At 40.0% G+C, this 17820-nt stretch overlaps 1 protein-coding gene across 3 annotated transcripts in view; it reads left to right on the forward strand.

The window, feature by feature from the left end:
• SNX1 (sorting nexin 1) overlaps positions 1–17820 on the forward strand; it is a 37188-nt gene that overhangs the window by 9251 nt on the left and 10117 nt on the right. For all 3 annotated transcript variants that reach the window (XM_086321454.1, XM_086321452.1, XM_086321453.1), the window contains exons 2-6: positions 7046–7157; positions 11244–11371; positions 11904–11970; positions 15677–15720; positions 17436–17577. In XM_086321454.1, coding sequence (XP_086177580.1) covers positions 7046–7157; positions 11244–11371; positions 11904–11970; positions 15677–15720; positions 17436–17577 — 493 coding nt within the window. The remainder of the gene's footprint in view (positions 1–7045; positions 7158–11243; positions 11372–11903; positions 11971–15676; positions 15721–17435; positions 17578–17820) is intronic.

Genomic DNA, 17820 nt, shown 5'->3' on the forward strand with positions numbered 1-17820 from the left:
GCCCTAAGGAAATTGATAGTATGGCTGGCAATATTTTAATTCTTTGTTCGCAAAATATATGATGGCTATTCCCAAAGGTGTAACATGTCCTGAGTAAGTTTCTTGATGCTGTCTCTTCTCTGTTCCTAATCAGACTTCTGAAAATTAATCTATACAACAGTATATTTTAAAACAGATTTATTGCTTTGTTGCTTTAGCTAATGGTATAGTCATTTATGACTAATATTAGTAAGCAGTCATGGGTAAGTGTCCATCTAGTGTGTGGTATTTTCTATAAGCATGTTGTCTCAAACACTTATTTTTGGAACTGACATCACATCAGGTGGTCAGATCTGATCAAAAGATCAGAAGTCGAAATGACACATTTTCCACACAGGTCTGATACAGATGCTCTTGGAAAATCAGTAACTGGTATTATGGCTGAAGATTCATTTTAATGCTCAGCTCAAATTGTAAACTTCTAATAAGTTTAGATTTTTCTGAAGTACATAGACTCATTGGTTTCGATCATAGACTAGTACTAGCAGTTAGCTTTCAAGATTATGGAGGAGAAGCTAACAAAAGTAGTTATAAAGCACTTTTGGAGGAAAGAGCATGAGAGAAGACTTTTGAAAATGATAAGAACCCAGGATGGCAGAGGGTGAGATGGTTGGATGACATCACCAACTCCATGAACAGGAGTCTGAGCAAGCTCTGGGAGTTGGTGATGGACAGGGAAGCCTGGCGTGCTGCAGTTCATGGGGTTGCAAAGAGTTGGACAGGGCTGATCGACTGAACTGAGTAAGAACCCAACTTAAAATTTATTTAAAATTAGAGTTTGGGGCTTAAGCAAGAAGCAACTCGACTGAACTGAGTAAGAACCCAACTTAAAATTTATTTAAAATTAGAGTTTGGGGCTTAAGCAAGAAGCAACAAGGTTGCAATCTGATTTCTAGTTTCTGTAGGGAGTTGCTTCCCCTTTGCTTATTCAGATATCAAGGTAGTTCTAGTGTCTTGGCCTCTTGCTGTTTGGTTGGCAGGGGAGAGAGGAAAAAGAGCACTCTAATTTCTCTCCTTTGATCGTCAAAGCTTCTTAGCCCTCTTTAGTAATTGCTGGCATAAGTAAATCATGAGTTGTTTATAGTTACTAGAGCAAGTAGCCATAAGTATCTCATTTCTGGGAAAAGCCTGTTGCTCAACTTTTTCTGGCTTATTCTTTTGCTTAGTCAAATGGACATCTGGGGCTTCATTTCGCTTTCAGAGCAGATTTGAACTGGATTCGTTTTGCTTTTTCAGTTTAGAAGCTAATGTACCATTAGTACTCTGATCCTTCTGCAATTTTGGACCCTTCTAAACTTAGAAGGGTCCAAATATTAGTTTGAGATACCAAAAATTTGGTATGGAAATTACACCAGAGGATTCAGTAGAATATCTGTAGCTACATTTTGTTATCTCATGGATAACCTTTCACTTTGAGGTCTCCACTGCGCTTGTTCATAGTTTTCCTTAACTAGCTCAATACTCAGCCTCAGACTTAGTTACCCTTCTGGTTCCCCTTTTACATTTTCATTAGTCTTAGAGGAAGTAACTCAGAATTTCTTTATCTTTTGTATGTCATGGACTCATCAGCAGTCAAGGAAGCCTATGGACCCATCTCAGAATAATGTTTTTAAACATATAAAATACGTAATATTACACAGGAAACCAGTTATACTGAAATCTAATTATCAAACATTAAAACAATTTTATATTAGTAACATATGCTTTTTTAAAGTGCTTTAATTAATATCTAGAAAGTGAAAGTGAAGTCGCTCAGTTGTGTCCGACTCTATGCGACCCCATGGACTGTAGCCTATCAGGCTCTTCCGTCCATGGGATTTTCCAGGCAAGAGTGCTGGAGTGGATTGCCATTTCCTTCTCCAGGGGATCTTCCCCACCCAGGGATTGAACCCAGGTCTCCCGCATTGCAGGTAGATGCTTTACTATCTGAGCCACCAGGGAAGCCCCATTAATATCTAGGGATAGGTCTAGTAACCGTGATTTTTAAATGAAATTTTGAGGTCTGTAACTATAAGATCATATAAAAATATCTAATTTCTGTTAGTTATGCTCAGGTACTGCTATTACTCATAATTTGTTGCCTATCTTTATAATTAAAGAAAATGCTGAATTTCAGTTAGAGGTTAAGGAAAAATAAATTGTAATTTTATTCTCATTTTAATTCATAGACCCCCTCCTGAATTGTGTGACTCAGGGACCCCAGATAAGATTCCCTACTTTAATTCCTTAAATTATGAGGTGGGGGTAATACTGTGAAATCATTTGGGTTAGTTGGATATTCACCCAGTTTGTAAAATAAGATGCATCAAATCCAGTGGACACTAAATGTCCATTCTCCTAAGCATAGGCACTTTTAGTGTATCTGTGCCATTTTTGAAATGTGGTGTGGAAAGGAGTTGCTACTTGTGGTAGGAATCATGACTGCTTCCTCCCCAACATGCCTACTCCTAGTCTCAGAACCTGTGAATATTTTATATTACCAAGTAATTAGGGTTGCTAGTAAGCTGATCTTGTGCTTGGTCACTTCAGTCATGTCTGACTCTTTGGGACTCTGTGGACTATAGCTTGCCAGGTTTCTGTGTCCGTGGCATTCTCCAGGCAAGAATACTGGAGTGGATTGCCATGCTCTCCAGGGGATCTTCCCAACCCAGGAAGCCCTGGCTGACATTAAGGGAAATTATCTCAGATTATCTGAGTAAACCCAGTGCAACAATAAGGATTCTTTAAAAATGGCAGAGACAGAGAGCGACTGCCTTCAGGCGAAAGGCACAGAGAACTGTAGCATTTTTGCCTTTGGAAATGGAGGAAGCAGCCATCAACCCAGGAATATAGGCAGCTTCTAGAAGCTGGAAAGAGCAAGGAGACATATTCTCCCCTCAAACCTCCAGAAAGGAATGCAGACCTAATGATACCTTGATTTTAGCCCAGTGAGACCTGTATTGACTTCCACTGATGCTGCTGCTGCTGCTGCTGCTAAGTCGCTTCAGTCATGTCCGACTCTGTGCGACCCCACAGACGGAAGCCTACCAGGCTCCCCCGTCCCTGGGATTCTCCAGGCAAGAACACTGAAGTGGGTTGCCATTTCCTTCTCCAATGCAGGCAAGTGAAAAGTGAAAGGGAAGTCGCTCAGTCGTGTCCGACTCGTAGCGACCCCATGGACTGCAGCCCACCAGGCTCCTCCATCCATGGGATTTTCCAAGCAAGAGTACTGGAGTGGGGTGCCATTGCCTTCTACGATTGACTTCCACAGACTAGAATAAATTTGCATTGTTTTATCTGTTCAATGTGCAGTAACTTGTCACAGCCATGATAGAAAACTAATATACTGCCTCCACTTAGCTCATTTCTCCCCAGAAGTACATGTGGCAAAAGGAACAGTATCTCATGATTCCAGGGTAATTTTTAAAGACTTCATGGCTGCCGTAGTTTCTGAGGTTGACTTATTCCTAGCTGTCCTTGTCACACCATTCTGTAGCTCCATTTTGCCTTAACTAGATTATCCTAATTTTTCCGTTGGAAAGTGAATATATACCCTTGTTCTCCAGAAATGCTGTTACCAGAATTTTATTATATGGATTCATCCTCTAAATGCTATTGAGAATTTCAGCTATATGATCCTTCTGCAGTCCCTGGAATGTAAAGCAGCAGTTCTTCCTGGAGCAAAGAGCAGTTGAGCAACATGAGAAAGAATTACAACTAGTTAACCTGTACAGAAGAGACCTGGAATCACAGCAGTACTTGGCAGGACTGAATGACTGTGTCAGCTCTGAGGGACAGGAAGCCCACATCTGTCCTTCCCTGAACTAACAAATTGTATTAGTAGCCTGAGCCTCATGGTTTGAAGCTGGTAATTGGCAAGGAATACCTGTTTGCTCTTAACAGAAGTGCTATCTTGCTGGCAGATGTTTCTCGGGCCTCTCTGAGAATTAGGATTAGGCTGTCTTGTAATTATAAACAGAAGCACTTGAACTTTTTTAAATAGACTTATCAATAGAACCACCTGTCGGAGTTAACAGCCAAAGAGAGTCAGCAACCATTGAATATTCTAAACTAAGATTCTGTCACTAAAAGAAAGAAGGCTTCCTTTATTAAGAAAAAGGGGAGTGGGCAGGGGAAGTAGGCAGGTCCATTCTTTGGCTTTATTAACTACATCATAAGCAAACTATATTCATCACAGAAAATAGTCTTATCTCTTGCCTAGAAATTTAACCCCCTTCAAACAGAGTTTTGTGACTTATTGACTATTAAGAGATTTTTAAAATATGGATTATAAAGCAAGCCTTATTTTTAGTATTGATTTTGCCACTCTGTAATCAGTGTGCCTTTGCCCCACAAAATGAGTCTGTGAATCTGTTTCTGTTTTGTAAATAAGTTCAAATGTATCATATTTTTAGATTCCACATATAAGTGATATTATGTTTGTCTTTATCTGTCTTACCTCACTTAGTATGAAGATCTGTAAGTCCATCCAATATGGTCAAGTATTCATTGTATATATTTACCACATCTTGTCTACCCATTTACTTGTTGATGGACATTTAGGTTTCTTCCATGTCTTGGCTATTGTATATAGTGCTGCTGTGAACATTGGGGGGAGGGTATATTTTCAAATTAGAGTTTTCTTTGGGTTTATGCCCAGGAGTGGGATTGCTGGACTGTATGGCAAATCTATTTTTAGTTTTTCTAGCAATCTGTTTACTGTTCTCCATAGTTGCTGCATCGATTTACATTCCCACCAACAATGTAGGAGGGTTCTGTTTTCTCTACACCCACTCCAGATTTGTTCTTTGTAGACTTTTTCATAATGGCCATTGTGACCAGTGTGAGGCAATATCTCATAGTTTTGATTCACATTTTTCTAACAATTAGTGATGTTGAGCACCTTTTCGTGTGCTTGTTGGCAATCTGCATGTCTTTTTAGATCTTCTACCCATTCTTTGAGTTTCTTTTAAAAAAAATTTTTTTTTTTTTTTATTTTTGGCTACATCAAGTCTTAGCTGCAGTGATCGCGTTTCTCTCTAGTTGTGGCAGGCTGACTCAGTTGCCCTGCTGCATGTGGGATCTTGGTTCCCCAGCCAGGGATCGAACCCACATCCCCTGCCCTGGAAGGCGGACTCTTAACCACTGGACCACCAGGGAAGTCCTGGGTTGCTTGTTTTTTGTTGTTGTTATTGAGTTGTATGAGCTATTTATATATTTTAGAAATTATGCTCTTGTTGGTCTAATCATTTGCAAATATTTTCTCCCAGACAGCTGTTCTACCATTGCTCCAGAAAATGTTCTTAATCTTTAAACTTCCAAGTTTAGATGGTAAATCAGAAATGTAAAGCTGATTTTATTCGTCTCCATGTCACAAGAATGGGTTCTTCTAGGTGTTGTTTAAAAGGGGTAAAGTCTAACCAGTGCTTTTCCTCTTGCTTTAGTCTCTCTGGTGAGCTACTAGTAAATTATATTGACGTACATATATTCTTAATGTATCTTGAGGTTTCATCTCTTCTAGATCTCCATCTCAAGGCAACTGGTACTAGTGGGAACTGAATTAAGAGAAGTCAGATGGGTTTTCATGAGATTCCCTTTACCAGAGCGTGTATCGGACGGAAATGTGTATGTAAGAAAGCGGTTGGCAACATAAGAGGCAGAAAGGAAGTGTGGGGTTTGGTTTTGGTTGTTGTCTGTCTCTCTGCAGTGATTTTTTTGGTTGTCTTTTTAAGATTGTGGAAGCAGCTAGAAGACAGAATCAGTGTCTCTAACAACATTGGTAACATTTAAGCATATACAACTAAAAGCTCATTAAATTTTATTACCGTAAACAATTTCAGTAGAAACCTTGTTTGCTAGTATCAGTCTATGTATTGGTTACAGTTTATTCCCCTGAGGGTGGCACTGATACTGGGATAGAGCTGTTGGCATGGCAAATTCAGAGCACCCAGTAAGTCTGTCATTTCACTTCATCTGGTCAGAAAGGGCCTGTTTCCAAGGAACAAACACCCTCAGATTTGTTAAGGAAGTATTTCATAAAAGATCCCTTGAGTCAGGTCTTTTAACTGATTTGGCTTTGGGGTCTGACTTCAAAACTTTCTAGTATGACACCATGGCTTTTGAAGCCAGATTCCCAGCTTTTTGTTCATTTTCTACACAATCCAGCTTTGTTCACTCTGGTACCAGTCTGGGGCCTCACCCCACCCTTGTTTGTAGCTGCTCACTGAGCTTTTGATAAAAGCCATGGACTGACTGTATTTTCACCATATGCCCATTGGCTAAGCATGGCTGGTTTTTCCTCTGCTAGCCTAACACGAGTCTGGTTGAAAATTGTTTCTCTGTAAGTTAAGGGTGAAAAGATGAGTTATATTTACAAATAACATTAGACGTAAAATGTTACACCTTCTTTTGCCTGTGAGGAGGGTTGGTAATGTCCATACAATTGAGCATCAATGAATGGTTTAGCTAAGGCCACAAAGTAAGTCAGGATCAGAGCTTGAATTCTGGACCTTAGTGTGATATGCTGGACACTAGAATGTGCCCCATCAGCATTTGAAAGAGTAAAGGTCATCAACTAAGGTTCTTCTGAAAATAATCTATGTATACACATACCCACATTGGCATCATGTGCCTTGGGGTAAGGCAGTTCAGCAGGGTTATAGTGTTAGAAATTAATACTAAAATGTATGAGTTTATTTTAGCTGTGATCACTCAGGCCAGTTACATTACTAGTAACCATCTGTTGCTTATTGAACTAGCTGACTAGTGATCCTGTCTTCCCCTAAAAACCTGGCGGAACCACTGAGGGATACATCAAAAGTCACTTTCTAGGTTTGTTTGTTTGGGGGATTTTGGGGGGTTTTTTGCCCATGGTGAAGAGCTTGCAGGATTTTAGTTCACTAGTCAGGGGTCGAACCCATGTCCCCTGCAGTAGAAGCACGAAGTCTCAACCAGTGGACCACCAGGGAGGTCCTCTAGGTTTGTTTTTAATGGTTCTGTTTTATTCAAAGTATTTCTTTGTTTTCAGAGTAAGCCCCAGTCTCCAAAGAGAATTGCTTCCCTTCTTCCCATCAACAGTGGCTCCAAAGAAAATGGGATTCATGAGGAACAAGATCAAGAGCCACAGGATCTCTTTGCAGGCAAGTATAGACTCAAAACTTAGCTGGGAATCTTCTAACTTGCTGAATTAAAGTAAAAAAGTTGTGTCTATATGAGGAAGACTCTTTGTAAGATGCTATTGTGGAGGATTCCAAAGGCAGTACCTGTCATCAAGATACTTACAGGTTTAGTGAGTAAAACATAAATAAACAGTTACTTAATTGAGTGATGCGAACTTAGAGGGGTCTGAGAGGAGACGAATGCAGTGGTTTCAGATTTTATGACAAAGATTCATAGTAAGAAATACACTTTCTGTCATAATTCAAAATATTTATATACTTATATAAAATGAAATCCGAAGTTTTCATGCATGACTTGCCCTTACTATTTTCCACATAATCTGAAATTTTCTATTGTTTCTCTTTTTTTAAAATGCTGTTTGCAACCCACTAAATAGCTATCACAATTCCCCAGTGAACGACAAGCTGCAGTTTGAAAAACACTAGGACTGAGTTTCTCAGTCTTGGTACTCTTAGCATTTTGGGCCCAATAACTTTTGTTGAGAGGGACTGCCCTGTTCTCAACAAGGTACGGTCATCCCCCACCAACCCACCCCACTCAAAGACATTCAAAGACATTTGGCAATAATTGGAGATGTTTTTGTTTGTCACACCTGGGAGTGCTGCTGGTTCCTGCTGGTAGAGGCTGTGGATGCTTCTAAACACCCTACAGTACACAGACAGCTGTTCAGCAAAAGAATTATCCAGCCCAAAATGTCAGTAGTGCCCTCAGTAATAAGCTCTGGTCTACAATGATCTTGTAAGACTTTTTGAAAGAAGCAGGGTTTATGTCAGAAAAAAAGAGAGCGTGCAGATGTTTGGGCAGGGAGAATCGATAATATGGTGTGTTTAAGGGACAGTAAACTCAGTGGGCCAAAAGCAGGGGCTTCTTAGAGATACCGTGGAAGATAAGTCTGGAAATGTTCAGGAGGATTTTAGACAACAATAATAGTTAGAATTTGAATTTTCACCCTAGTGTCAGTTCAGAGTCATTGGTTTAATTGAGTTTTGAGTAAGGAAAGTGAAATGGGCGAGTGGTGAAGGACTGACCTGGTAGACTTTTTACATAAAACGGATTGTGATGGACAAAGACTGGAGATGTCAGAAAGTGAAAGTGGCTCCTTGTCCAACTTTTTGCGACCCCATGGACTATACAGTCCATGGAATTCTCCAGGCCAGAATACTGGAGTGGGTAGCCTTTCTGTTTTCCAGGGGATCTTCCCAACCCAGGGATCGAACCCAGGTCTCCCACATTGCAGGGGGATTCTTTACCAGCTGAGCTGCAAGGGAAGCCTGGAGATGTCAGAAGGCATCTTACAAATTAGTTCAAGGATGAAATGATAAAGGTAATAGAAATAGAAAAGGAAAAATGAAAACTTTTCAAGAAGTGAAATCAACAAAATCTGGTATTGGTGATAAGATGTAACGAGTGAACAAAAATGAAGATTAAAGACAAAGTCAAAAATTTCAAGCCCAAGGATTGGGAAGAAGATGGTACCATTTTGAGAACTACATTCTGCAGAAGAAAGTATCTTTGAGTTGGAGAGTGGGGAGTGTGAGTTTGGGTTTTAGATTTTTAAAGTTTTAAATGCAAAGGGAAATGCTCAGGAGGTGATTTGAACTATAGTAGTCTCCCTGGGCAAAGGAGTAAGAACTGGACATATGGAAATCAGTTTCCTAGAGGTGGTGATTAAAGCTGCCATGTAAATGAGACCCTCAAAGGAGAGAATGACAAAGGAAAGGAAGAGATGAGAGGGCAGAGTACGATAAGGTCTTGGGAGGACTCTCACATTTGAAGTCATTGGAAAATTAAGACATGAGAAGAGTTTAGAAGAAAAAATATAAAGATTTCAAAGATTTTGCATTGCTTTCCTCTCTGAAACTTAAGTGCCTGCTATTTATTCTGCTAATGTTTATATTTTAGATAAAATTTCTGGAGAAGAAATGGAAATAATAACCTAGTTATGGCACATTGCACAGGAGGTTTTTTTATCTTTGGGAACTTAACATTTATATGATTTGCCCTTTAAGGAGACCTGAAATCTTAGTGTTGACTGACTTACTCCCATGGTTGGGTTTTATATACACAACCATGTAGAAGATCTTTATTAGAGACATATTTATTTCTAATGAGGGTTCTGATTTACTTCATTCCCAGCTGTTTTCGTAAGTGGCCAGTGCCTGCCTTCACTACTAAGAAAGGAACATAAGATATCTATGGAAAGGAATGCTTGCAGTGATACATTTAGTTTAGGATTCAAGTAGTTTCTCAGATGTGGAAATTTAAATAAAATACTCTTGTTATTTTCCACTTGATTAGTGGTGATCAGAATCTCTATGGTGGAATCCAATGGCTTTTCTATTACTCCTACCTAGAGAAGGCAATGGCACCCCACTCCAGTACTCTTGTCTGGAAAATCCCATGGATGGAGGAGCCTGGTGGGCTGCAGTCCATGGGGTCGCTAAGAGTCGGGCACGACTGAGCAACTTCCCTTTCACTTTTCACTTTTATGCGTTGGAGAAGGAAATGGCAACCCACTCCACTCTTGCCTGGAGAATCCCAGGGATTGCCTGGAGAATCCCAGGGACGGGGGAGCCTGGTGGGCTGCCGTCTACGGGATTGCACAGAGTCGGACACGACTGAAGCGACTTAGCAGCAGTAGCAGCAGCAGAGTCCAGAGAAAAGGGCGCACCAGTGGTTAGGACTCTGCCTTCACTACAAGGACCCAGGTGGTATTCTTGGACAGAGAACTAGGATCTCAGAAGTTGCACAGCCAAAAAAAAAAGAGAGAGAAAACCATTGTTGATAGGTGTTGTCACATGATTTTCAATTAAAAATTCGCACCTCAGGCTTCCCTGGTGGTCCAGTGGTTAAGAATCCGCCTTGCAATGCAGGGGACACCTGTTGGATGGGAAGATCCCACATGCCTCAGGGCAACTAAGTCCATGCACTGCAACTACTGAGCCTGTGCTCCTGGAGCCCTTGCTCTGCAGCAAGAAAAGCCACTGCAATGAGAAGCCCAGGCACCGCAACTAGGGAATGGCCCCTCACTCTCTGCAACAGAGAAAGCCCATGTGGAGCAGCAATGACCCAGTGCAGTCAAAAATAAGTAAATAAAAACATTTTTTTAATGCACAGCTCTTCAAAAGTCTTTCAGTAGCATACTCTAATAAGCTTAAGGTTTTAAATGTTTAAATTTCCTGTTCCATTTTTCAGTCACATTTATTGGATTCATAACTTAAGTATTTGTGAGGTGCCTGCATGATGTGACTATCTTAAACATACTTTAGCTGGTTTCTTACTTCAAAGATCCTATCATCTTAACATGTTCATTTTGCATGAATTTTTGTATGTATGTTTGTCTTTTTCCTGATAAGTGAAAAAATCCTAATATAATTCCAACAGTTTGGCAACCTTGTTTATAGACCTGATTAACTTTTAATGATTATGACATTGATCTAGGACTTGGTTATGCCTTATAGAGCCCTCTCAAAGAAACTGCTTTCTTTAAATTCCCTAAGGCTAGAATTGGATACGTACTGACCAGGCCAAACCCAAATGGATACTTATAGTTTTCTTTATTAAAAAGAAAAAAAATCTGAGCCGTTTAGGTTTTGAACTTCTAGCTCCATTGCTTCAAGTTGAGAGTGCATTCTTATCACTGGTGTAAGTAATTTTAATGCCTAAAAATGGTACATAGTGCTCTTTTAAAAATCCCTTCTAGAACACTTAGGGAATGAGTTGTTCTGTTTTCCCAGATAGACAAAGGCACTTCTTAAGCATGTGTTTTTTTTGTTTTTTAACTATTTTGATCAAAAGAAATTTTTAGATATTACAATGTCTTTTTAGTCCTCTTGGACAGTGTATATTAAACATAACTTAATCTTTGCAAGATGATCTAAAACTGTAATTGTGAGCAATTCATAAACTGTGGTAAAACAACAGTATCATCCTTAGATGTGGCAAATAGTGCTTTTCCCGTGTTACTGTGTTTATCTTAGGTCCATTTATTCTAGCTTACAGTTTTTCTGACTCTTCCTTCATTATAAAATATCAACTATTTTTAGATGCCACAGTGGAGCTATCCCTGGACAGCACACAAAATAATCAGAAGAAGGTGCCAGCCAAAACACTCATTTCTCTTCCTCCACAGGAGGCCACAAATTCTTCTAAGCCCCAGCCAAGCTATGAGGAGGTGAGAATTTGTGCTATTGGTCTTCTTTGGATGTTTAGGACTGTGCTGCCAGTCTGAAGTTCAGTTGCTTGAGTTTATTTATAACTCTTGAAGAAGACCTTTGTGGTTAATGAACAGCCAGAATCCAGTAAAGGATTCTTTCCTGGGTAGAGTGTCTGTTATCCAGAGGATAGCACAGAGGCTTTCAATGATCACTAGTGATATTTAGTGTCCAAAGCTCCTATATTCAAGAGTATAGTCTCTCCCCATTCCCTCTTTAGCCTGAAAGAGGCAAGTCTTCCAAAACCTAGTAATTACTCATTATGATCAAAATAACGTTTTAAGAGAATAGATGTAATGAAGACCTTTGAGCGAGCACCAACTTAGAATTGTGGAAGTTGCTTCATTGAGATTGTTAGGAATGGACACAGCTGAAGACTGATGTGTAGAAGGATATATCCTGATATTATCTTGATGTAATATTAATACAGAGTAAAATGAATAGCCTTTTTTGGGGGTATCTTACTCTCATTGTTTGTTTTCTCTTTAAAAGCTAGAGGAAGAAGAACAGGAAGACCAATTTGATTTGACAGTCGGTATAACTGATCCTGAGAAGATAGGTGAGTGTACTTGGGACTCCTGTGATGTTCAGATGTGGCTGTGAAAAGCACAGTTAGCTGGTTTCTAAATGGTTACCTCCAGAGCTGAACCAGCTGTGTGAAGTACTTCATCATCATCTTTCCTATGAAACGATGCTCTTTGCTATGCTTCCAAGGCCAGAAACAGCATTTAAGCTGTTTATTTAGGTTTTTCTGGGCTTTAAGAAGAAAAATCAGAAAATTAAATACTATTGAATCCCTTTTTAAAAACCCCACTTTGCCTTCTCCCCGAATTGTGGAGACCATTTTATTCCCTCTTGAGATAAACTCCATGTAAGCACCCTAAAAACACATTTTAAAATTTGGAGATGCTGGATTTATTTTTCCCTTAAGACATTTGGATTTCTTGTTACATATCATTTATTATGTACTCTTGATATTCTAATAAGGTGAGGAAGTCTTCCACTCTCTGTCATAGGTAAAGATTAAAAAATGCAGGTTGAATTTTGGTCAAATGAAAATTAGATTTTCATAACTTTGGTTAGAACATGGATTTTTAGGATAGCCTTCCTGTGTCACAAGTTTGTGAGACCTTAGTGAGCAGAGAGCAACAGGCCTTCAACTTTCCTTGTTCTAGGTGTGGTCTCTATGAGAAGAGGCTGCACAGAGCTTTTTCCTCCTATTAAGTAGGGGTGATGGTTAAAAGGAAAAAGGTGATTTCCAACCCTTTGTCTGTTCTGAACTAGGAATAAGAGTCTATAAAAATCTGATTAGACTTTGTGCCAAAATGGTTTGTTGTTAACTGTGGAGTTTTACTTTTCCTAGACTGGTGCACTGGTAGGATGTTCCTGAGCATCCTATACGGTTCCCTGGTCCAGCAGTAGAGGAAACTGAGAACCAATAAGTGAAATGTAGCTTTCCCGTCAGGTCACAACATATGGCCTTTGGTAGAACCTGGACCAAAACTTTGAATTACATGTTTAGAATTCTCTCTTACCTCTCTAATATTTATGAATATTTTATAAGTACATTGATTTTAGGCTAGTTATTAGCTGCTTTACATCCTTGGTAGAAGAAAATAAATCATAAGTAAACACTGTTTACTTATGATTTATAACATTTTATAAGTCATGATGTTTGTACCAGGAGAGGGAAGGAATATATTAGTTTCCTAGGACTTCTGTAATCAAGTATCACAAACAGTATAGCTTAAAACAACAGAAATGTATTCTCTCAGAGTTTTGGGGGCCAGAAAGTCTGAAATCATGATGTTCTTGAGGCCATGCTCCCTCTGAAGGCACCAGGAAAGGACTGTTCAATGCCTCTCCCCTAGCTTCTGGAGCCTCAGGCATTCCTTGGCCGGTAGCTACATCACTCCAGCTCTGCCTTCACTGTCACATGACATCCTCCCAGGGTGTCTTCACATCATCTTTGCTTTCTGTGTGTCTGTCTCTGTGTCAGAATTTCCCTTTTTTAGGTGGCACCAGTCATACTGAATTAAGGCCCACCATACTGACGTCTTTCTCCCTTAGTTACTTTTATGCTGCTGCTGCTGCTGCTGCTAAGTCGCTTCAGTCGTGTCCGACTCTGTGCGACCCCGTAGACGGCGGCCCACCAGGCTCCCCTGTCCCTGGGATTCTCTAGGCAAGAACACTGGAGTGGGTTGCCATTTCCTTCTCCAATGCATGAAAGTGAAAAGTGAAAGTGAAGTCGTGTCCGACTCCTAGCGACCTCATGGACTGCAGCCCACCAGGCTCCTCCATCCATGGGATTTTCCAGGCAAAAGTACTGGAGTGGGGTGCCATTGCCTTCTCCGAGTTACTTCTATAAAGACCCTATTTTCAAATAAGGTCACACTCTGATGTACCAGGGGTTAGGACGTCAATATAATTTATTTAGGGGGACAGAGTTCAACCCATAACAATAATTTAAATGTCCCATGGATCAGATTTATTTAAACAGAAATCACTTTTGGTGATAAACCTTCATCCCCTTGCATCATCATGTAGATTCTTAGTCACACCACTGTCGAGAAACCAGCTACTTAAAGCATTTTCAGATTCATATTTCAAGATTCACATCGATCTTTATAACAACACCTTCTGTTTATGTGGGCTGTTTATTCAACATGCGCTTCTCATTCCCACAAACATTTAAGTAAATTAGAATCTCACTTCTGCCAGGATATTGCTTTTTAGAGACTTGGCAATTTGCATGTATTATTTTCAGCTTCCTGAAATTACTTAGGAAATTAACGTAAATTTAAAACTGCTGCATTTCTGGAACATTTCCATATCTCATGAGGTCTGGACAGGCAAGTATGTCTGTCTGCTCAAACACTGCCTCAATAAAGACAGCTGGTAAGCAGGCAGAGCGTCTGAAGACCTCACTTTGCTATTGTGTCTTACGTACATTTGCACTTAGTCTTCCCTAATTGCAGGCACTAAATTATGGAAATGACCTTTTGGACATTTGACCATAACTATCAAACTGTGAATAAAAGTCTGAATACGTTTTCTATAAAGTAAATTTAGATTTTTTTTTTCCTTTTATCGGTGATAAACATCCTTAGTAGTATTAGGCAATATAGTTTAAATGGTTTAGAAGAGAACTAACAGTAGTAATCAATATAAAGTAATTTCTAAAACTTATATTTTGTTTTATATGTTGCTCTTTTGGCAGGGCTTGACTGGGTAAAGAACATAAGCCCTCTCTTCCTGTACAGTCTCCAACTTCTCTGTGTAATTTATAAAAGCAGTTATTCCTAGCCATCTCAGTCAGACCAAATTGTAATATGTGACCCTGGAAGGGTAGAACTTGCCCTCATCCCAGGGCCATTTCAGAGGCTTTGGCAGTTAGTCATTGTTGACCTGCATGTTCCTGGTTGGTGTGGGGAAGAGTCAGGGCGGAGAGGAAGGGAATGAAACCAACCCAACGCTCTGGAGCCCGGCACTGGACCTGCATCTGTCTCAAGTCCAATGTGTGTCTTTTCACTACTCACGGAGTTAATGGTGCCTTTATGTTCCTAAGTGGTAGAGGTTAGGACAGTACCACAGAGAAAAACAATTGCTTGAATCCCAAATTATGTAACAGTCAAAGGCTTTTTCAGAAAAATGATTCCTTCAGGGAAGAGAGATTTGTGTGACATCAGGCAGCCCAAGTGTCTTCCTGCCAGGCCCTTTGCTCTGGGAGAACATGCTAGATGAGAGGGGTCAGTGTCCCCCAGCTCGGGTGGAGGGGCTGGGACAGTATTTCTGAAAGAGCAAAGGGAGCCCAGAACTAGCTTAGGGTAGAACTACTTGTTTCCTTTTACATCATTTGCTTCCTTCTCCTCCTCCTGCTTTATACAGCAAGAGAATTGTTTGGATTTAGACAGATGTGTGTAACAAGCCCAAATATTGGCATGGTAACAACCAGTGGATTGTCAGTGTCCAGTGCTGCTTTGTGGAAGGTATAAATAGAGCCTGGCTTTGAAACAGGGAACTGACTCTCTTGTCTAACTCAAAGGGGGACTCAGCCAGCATCCATGGGACCATGATATGTGCCATAGAGGCCTCGAGGCAAAGTAGGAACTGGATTATAGTATAGGATCTAAAGCTTGGAGTTGAAACAAGAGTTCTTCTACACGGTTCCTGTGGCTACCTTATGATTCCTGGTTAAATGTTAGCAAGATTGGTCCTGCTTTAGTTCACAGAATAATCCTCTCCTGCTTTCTGTTCTCCCACAGGGGACGGTATGAATGCCTATGTGGCCTACAAAGTTACAACACAGGTGAGTCCAAGTGACCCTGCTGATGACCACCTTAATAGATTTGGGCGCACATACCAAGAAGGTCATCATTCAGATTATTTCTGGGTATTTCTTTAGTTTCTTTGTCAACATCTTCCTTCAAGTTTACTCAAGATGGAACAAGTCTGCATCCCCTTGGTAATCTCATCTGAGCCTTTCCACTTTTCTTCCAGAGAGCTAACACTTCAATGTGAAACTTTGTAAGTTTTATCGAGACATGTGGTGTATCTGATACAGTGCCATCCCTCTTAAGAGCTATGTGGCTTAGAGCTAGTTTGGCGGATCACCCCAAACTGTATCACCTGTTTAAAAATCATCAGTTCTTCTGAGGTTTCCTATGTGGAGCTTCTTTTAACGCTCTCCCTAACCTTTTGCCCCTCAGGTCTGGTCTTCCTTTTTTATATAATATTAATGCATACAAAACTTACACGTTGTATGCAGGTTATGAAGCATAAAAAATGAAGCCCCGAACCTACCACCAGTCTTAAGATGAGTACCATTGAATCCACCTGCGTGTTTCTCCCTTTCCTTTCCTCTGCCTCACACCTTAGAGGCCACCACTCTCCTGAATTGTCTCTCATTTCCTTTATAAAAAGTCTTCACATATGTATCTCTAAACAATACACTGTTTTGCTTTTTTTTTTTTTTGAGTTTCATAAAAATGGTATCATGCTAAAAATAGTGCTTTCTTTACTACCATTGTTCCTCAGATCCATCCATGACGTGCGTAGCTGTAGTTAATTAGTCCATTGTGTGATTATAGCATAATACATTTATCCATTTTCCTGTTGTGAATATTTGGCATGTTTCCAGTTTTTGTAATTATGAGCTGTGAACATTTTTGCACGTGTTTCCTGGCGTACACATAGAAGAGTTTCTTTGGGGTATATTATCAGAAGCAGTTCCCCTGGGTCACAGGTAGTGCAAATTTTGAAGAAAAGAAATACAAACTATGTTTTTAAGTCCTTGTACCAATTTATACTTCCATCAGCAATATGTAAAAGTTCCCATTGACATACTTCCTTGCCAACAATTGGCAAGGCCCCACCTCCTTAAATTTTGCCTGTCTGGTGAGTATTAAATGATCTCTCAATAAAATGTAGGCCTTGTCTCTTTTTACTGGACGTTTCCTTTATATTACCTTTCTCCTGCTTGTTGGCCTGCCCCTGTGTTCTAGACCCTGTGATAGCTTGGAGGCTCAAGTATCTACAGTGTAGACCTTTTGTCTGATCCTCCCCTTAGGGGCAGTGTTTACTGTGTATTTTCTCCAGTTTGGCTGCTTTAATTCTGGCAGCAATACCCTTAATAAGTCAGGGCAGGATGAAAGGATTGGAGATGACCATAGATTTCTAGCTTTAAACTAGATTGCAGCATCTCTCTCCTTAAAGCAAAGGTTCTTAACCTGCAAATAAAACTGAATTTGAATTTAATTAGTTGCCTTCGTAATCCCATGTATGTTAATTTGTGCATTTAAAATCATTATTCTGAGAAGGGCTCCATAGATTTCTAGACAGCCAGAGAGGATTATAACTCCAAAATAGAAAAAGGGCTGAGAATTTCAGCCTTGGAGAAAGTTATTTATGAAGTGTCTAGAAGACCAGGGATCTGGGGAAAGATTCCCTTGATGTCAGCCAGATGACTTTCAAGATACTCATCCCCTATTGGAAATGAAATCTTGTGTTTTTTCTGTCCCCAAGACAAGCTTACCAATGTTCAGAAGTAAACACTTTGCAGTGAAAAGAAGATTTAGTGACTTCTTGGGTCTTTATGAGAAGCTTTCAGAGAAGCACTCCCAGAATGGCTTTATTGTCCCTCCTCCACCTGAGAAGAGCCTAATAGGTAAGCCTATTAATTCTGCTTAGATTTTTTTCCTTTGCATTCTTTCTGCAATATACTTTCTATTTAGTATGTGAGATTACTTCTAATGATAGTGTAGAATCCAACAGTTAGAAAGGAAGCATTTCCAACGTTTTCCTATAAATCACATGAGGGTTAGAGATACAGCATGTTTTGACATGGTCTCTTTCCTTGGGTGCAGTAGGAGGCCTAGGTTTTAGTTTCCACAGAGTGTGTGTGTGTGTG

The sequence above is a fragment of the Bos grunniens genome, chromosome 10 (assembly GCF_055505025.1).
Source record: "Bos grunniens cultivar Pamir isolate PY7600 chromosome 10, Bosgru_T2T1.0, whole genome shotgun sequence".
Classification (NCBI taxonomy): domain Eukaryota; kingdom Metazoa; phylum Chordata; class Mammalia; order Artiodactyla; family Bovidae; genus Bos; species Bos grunniens.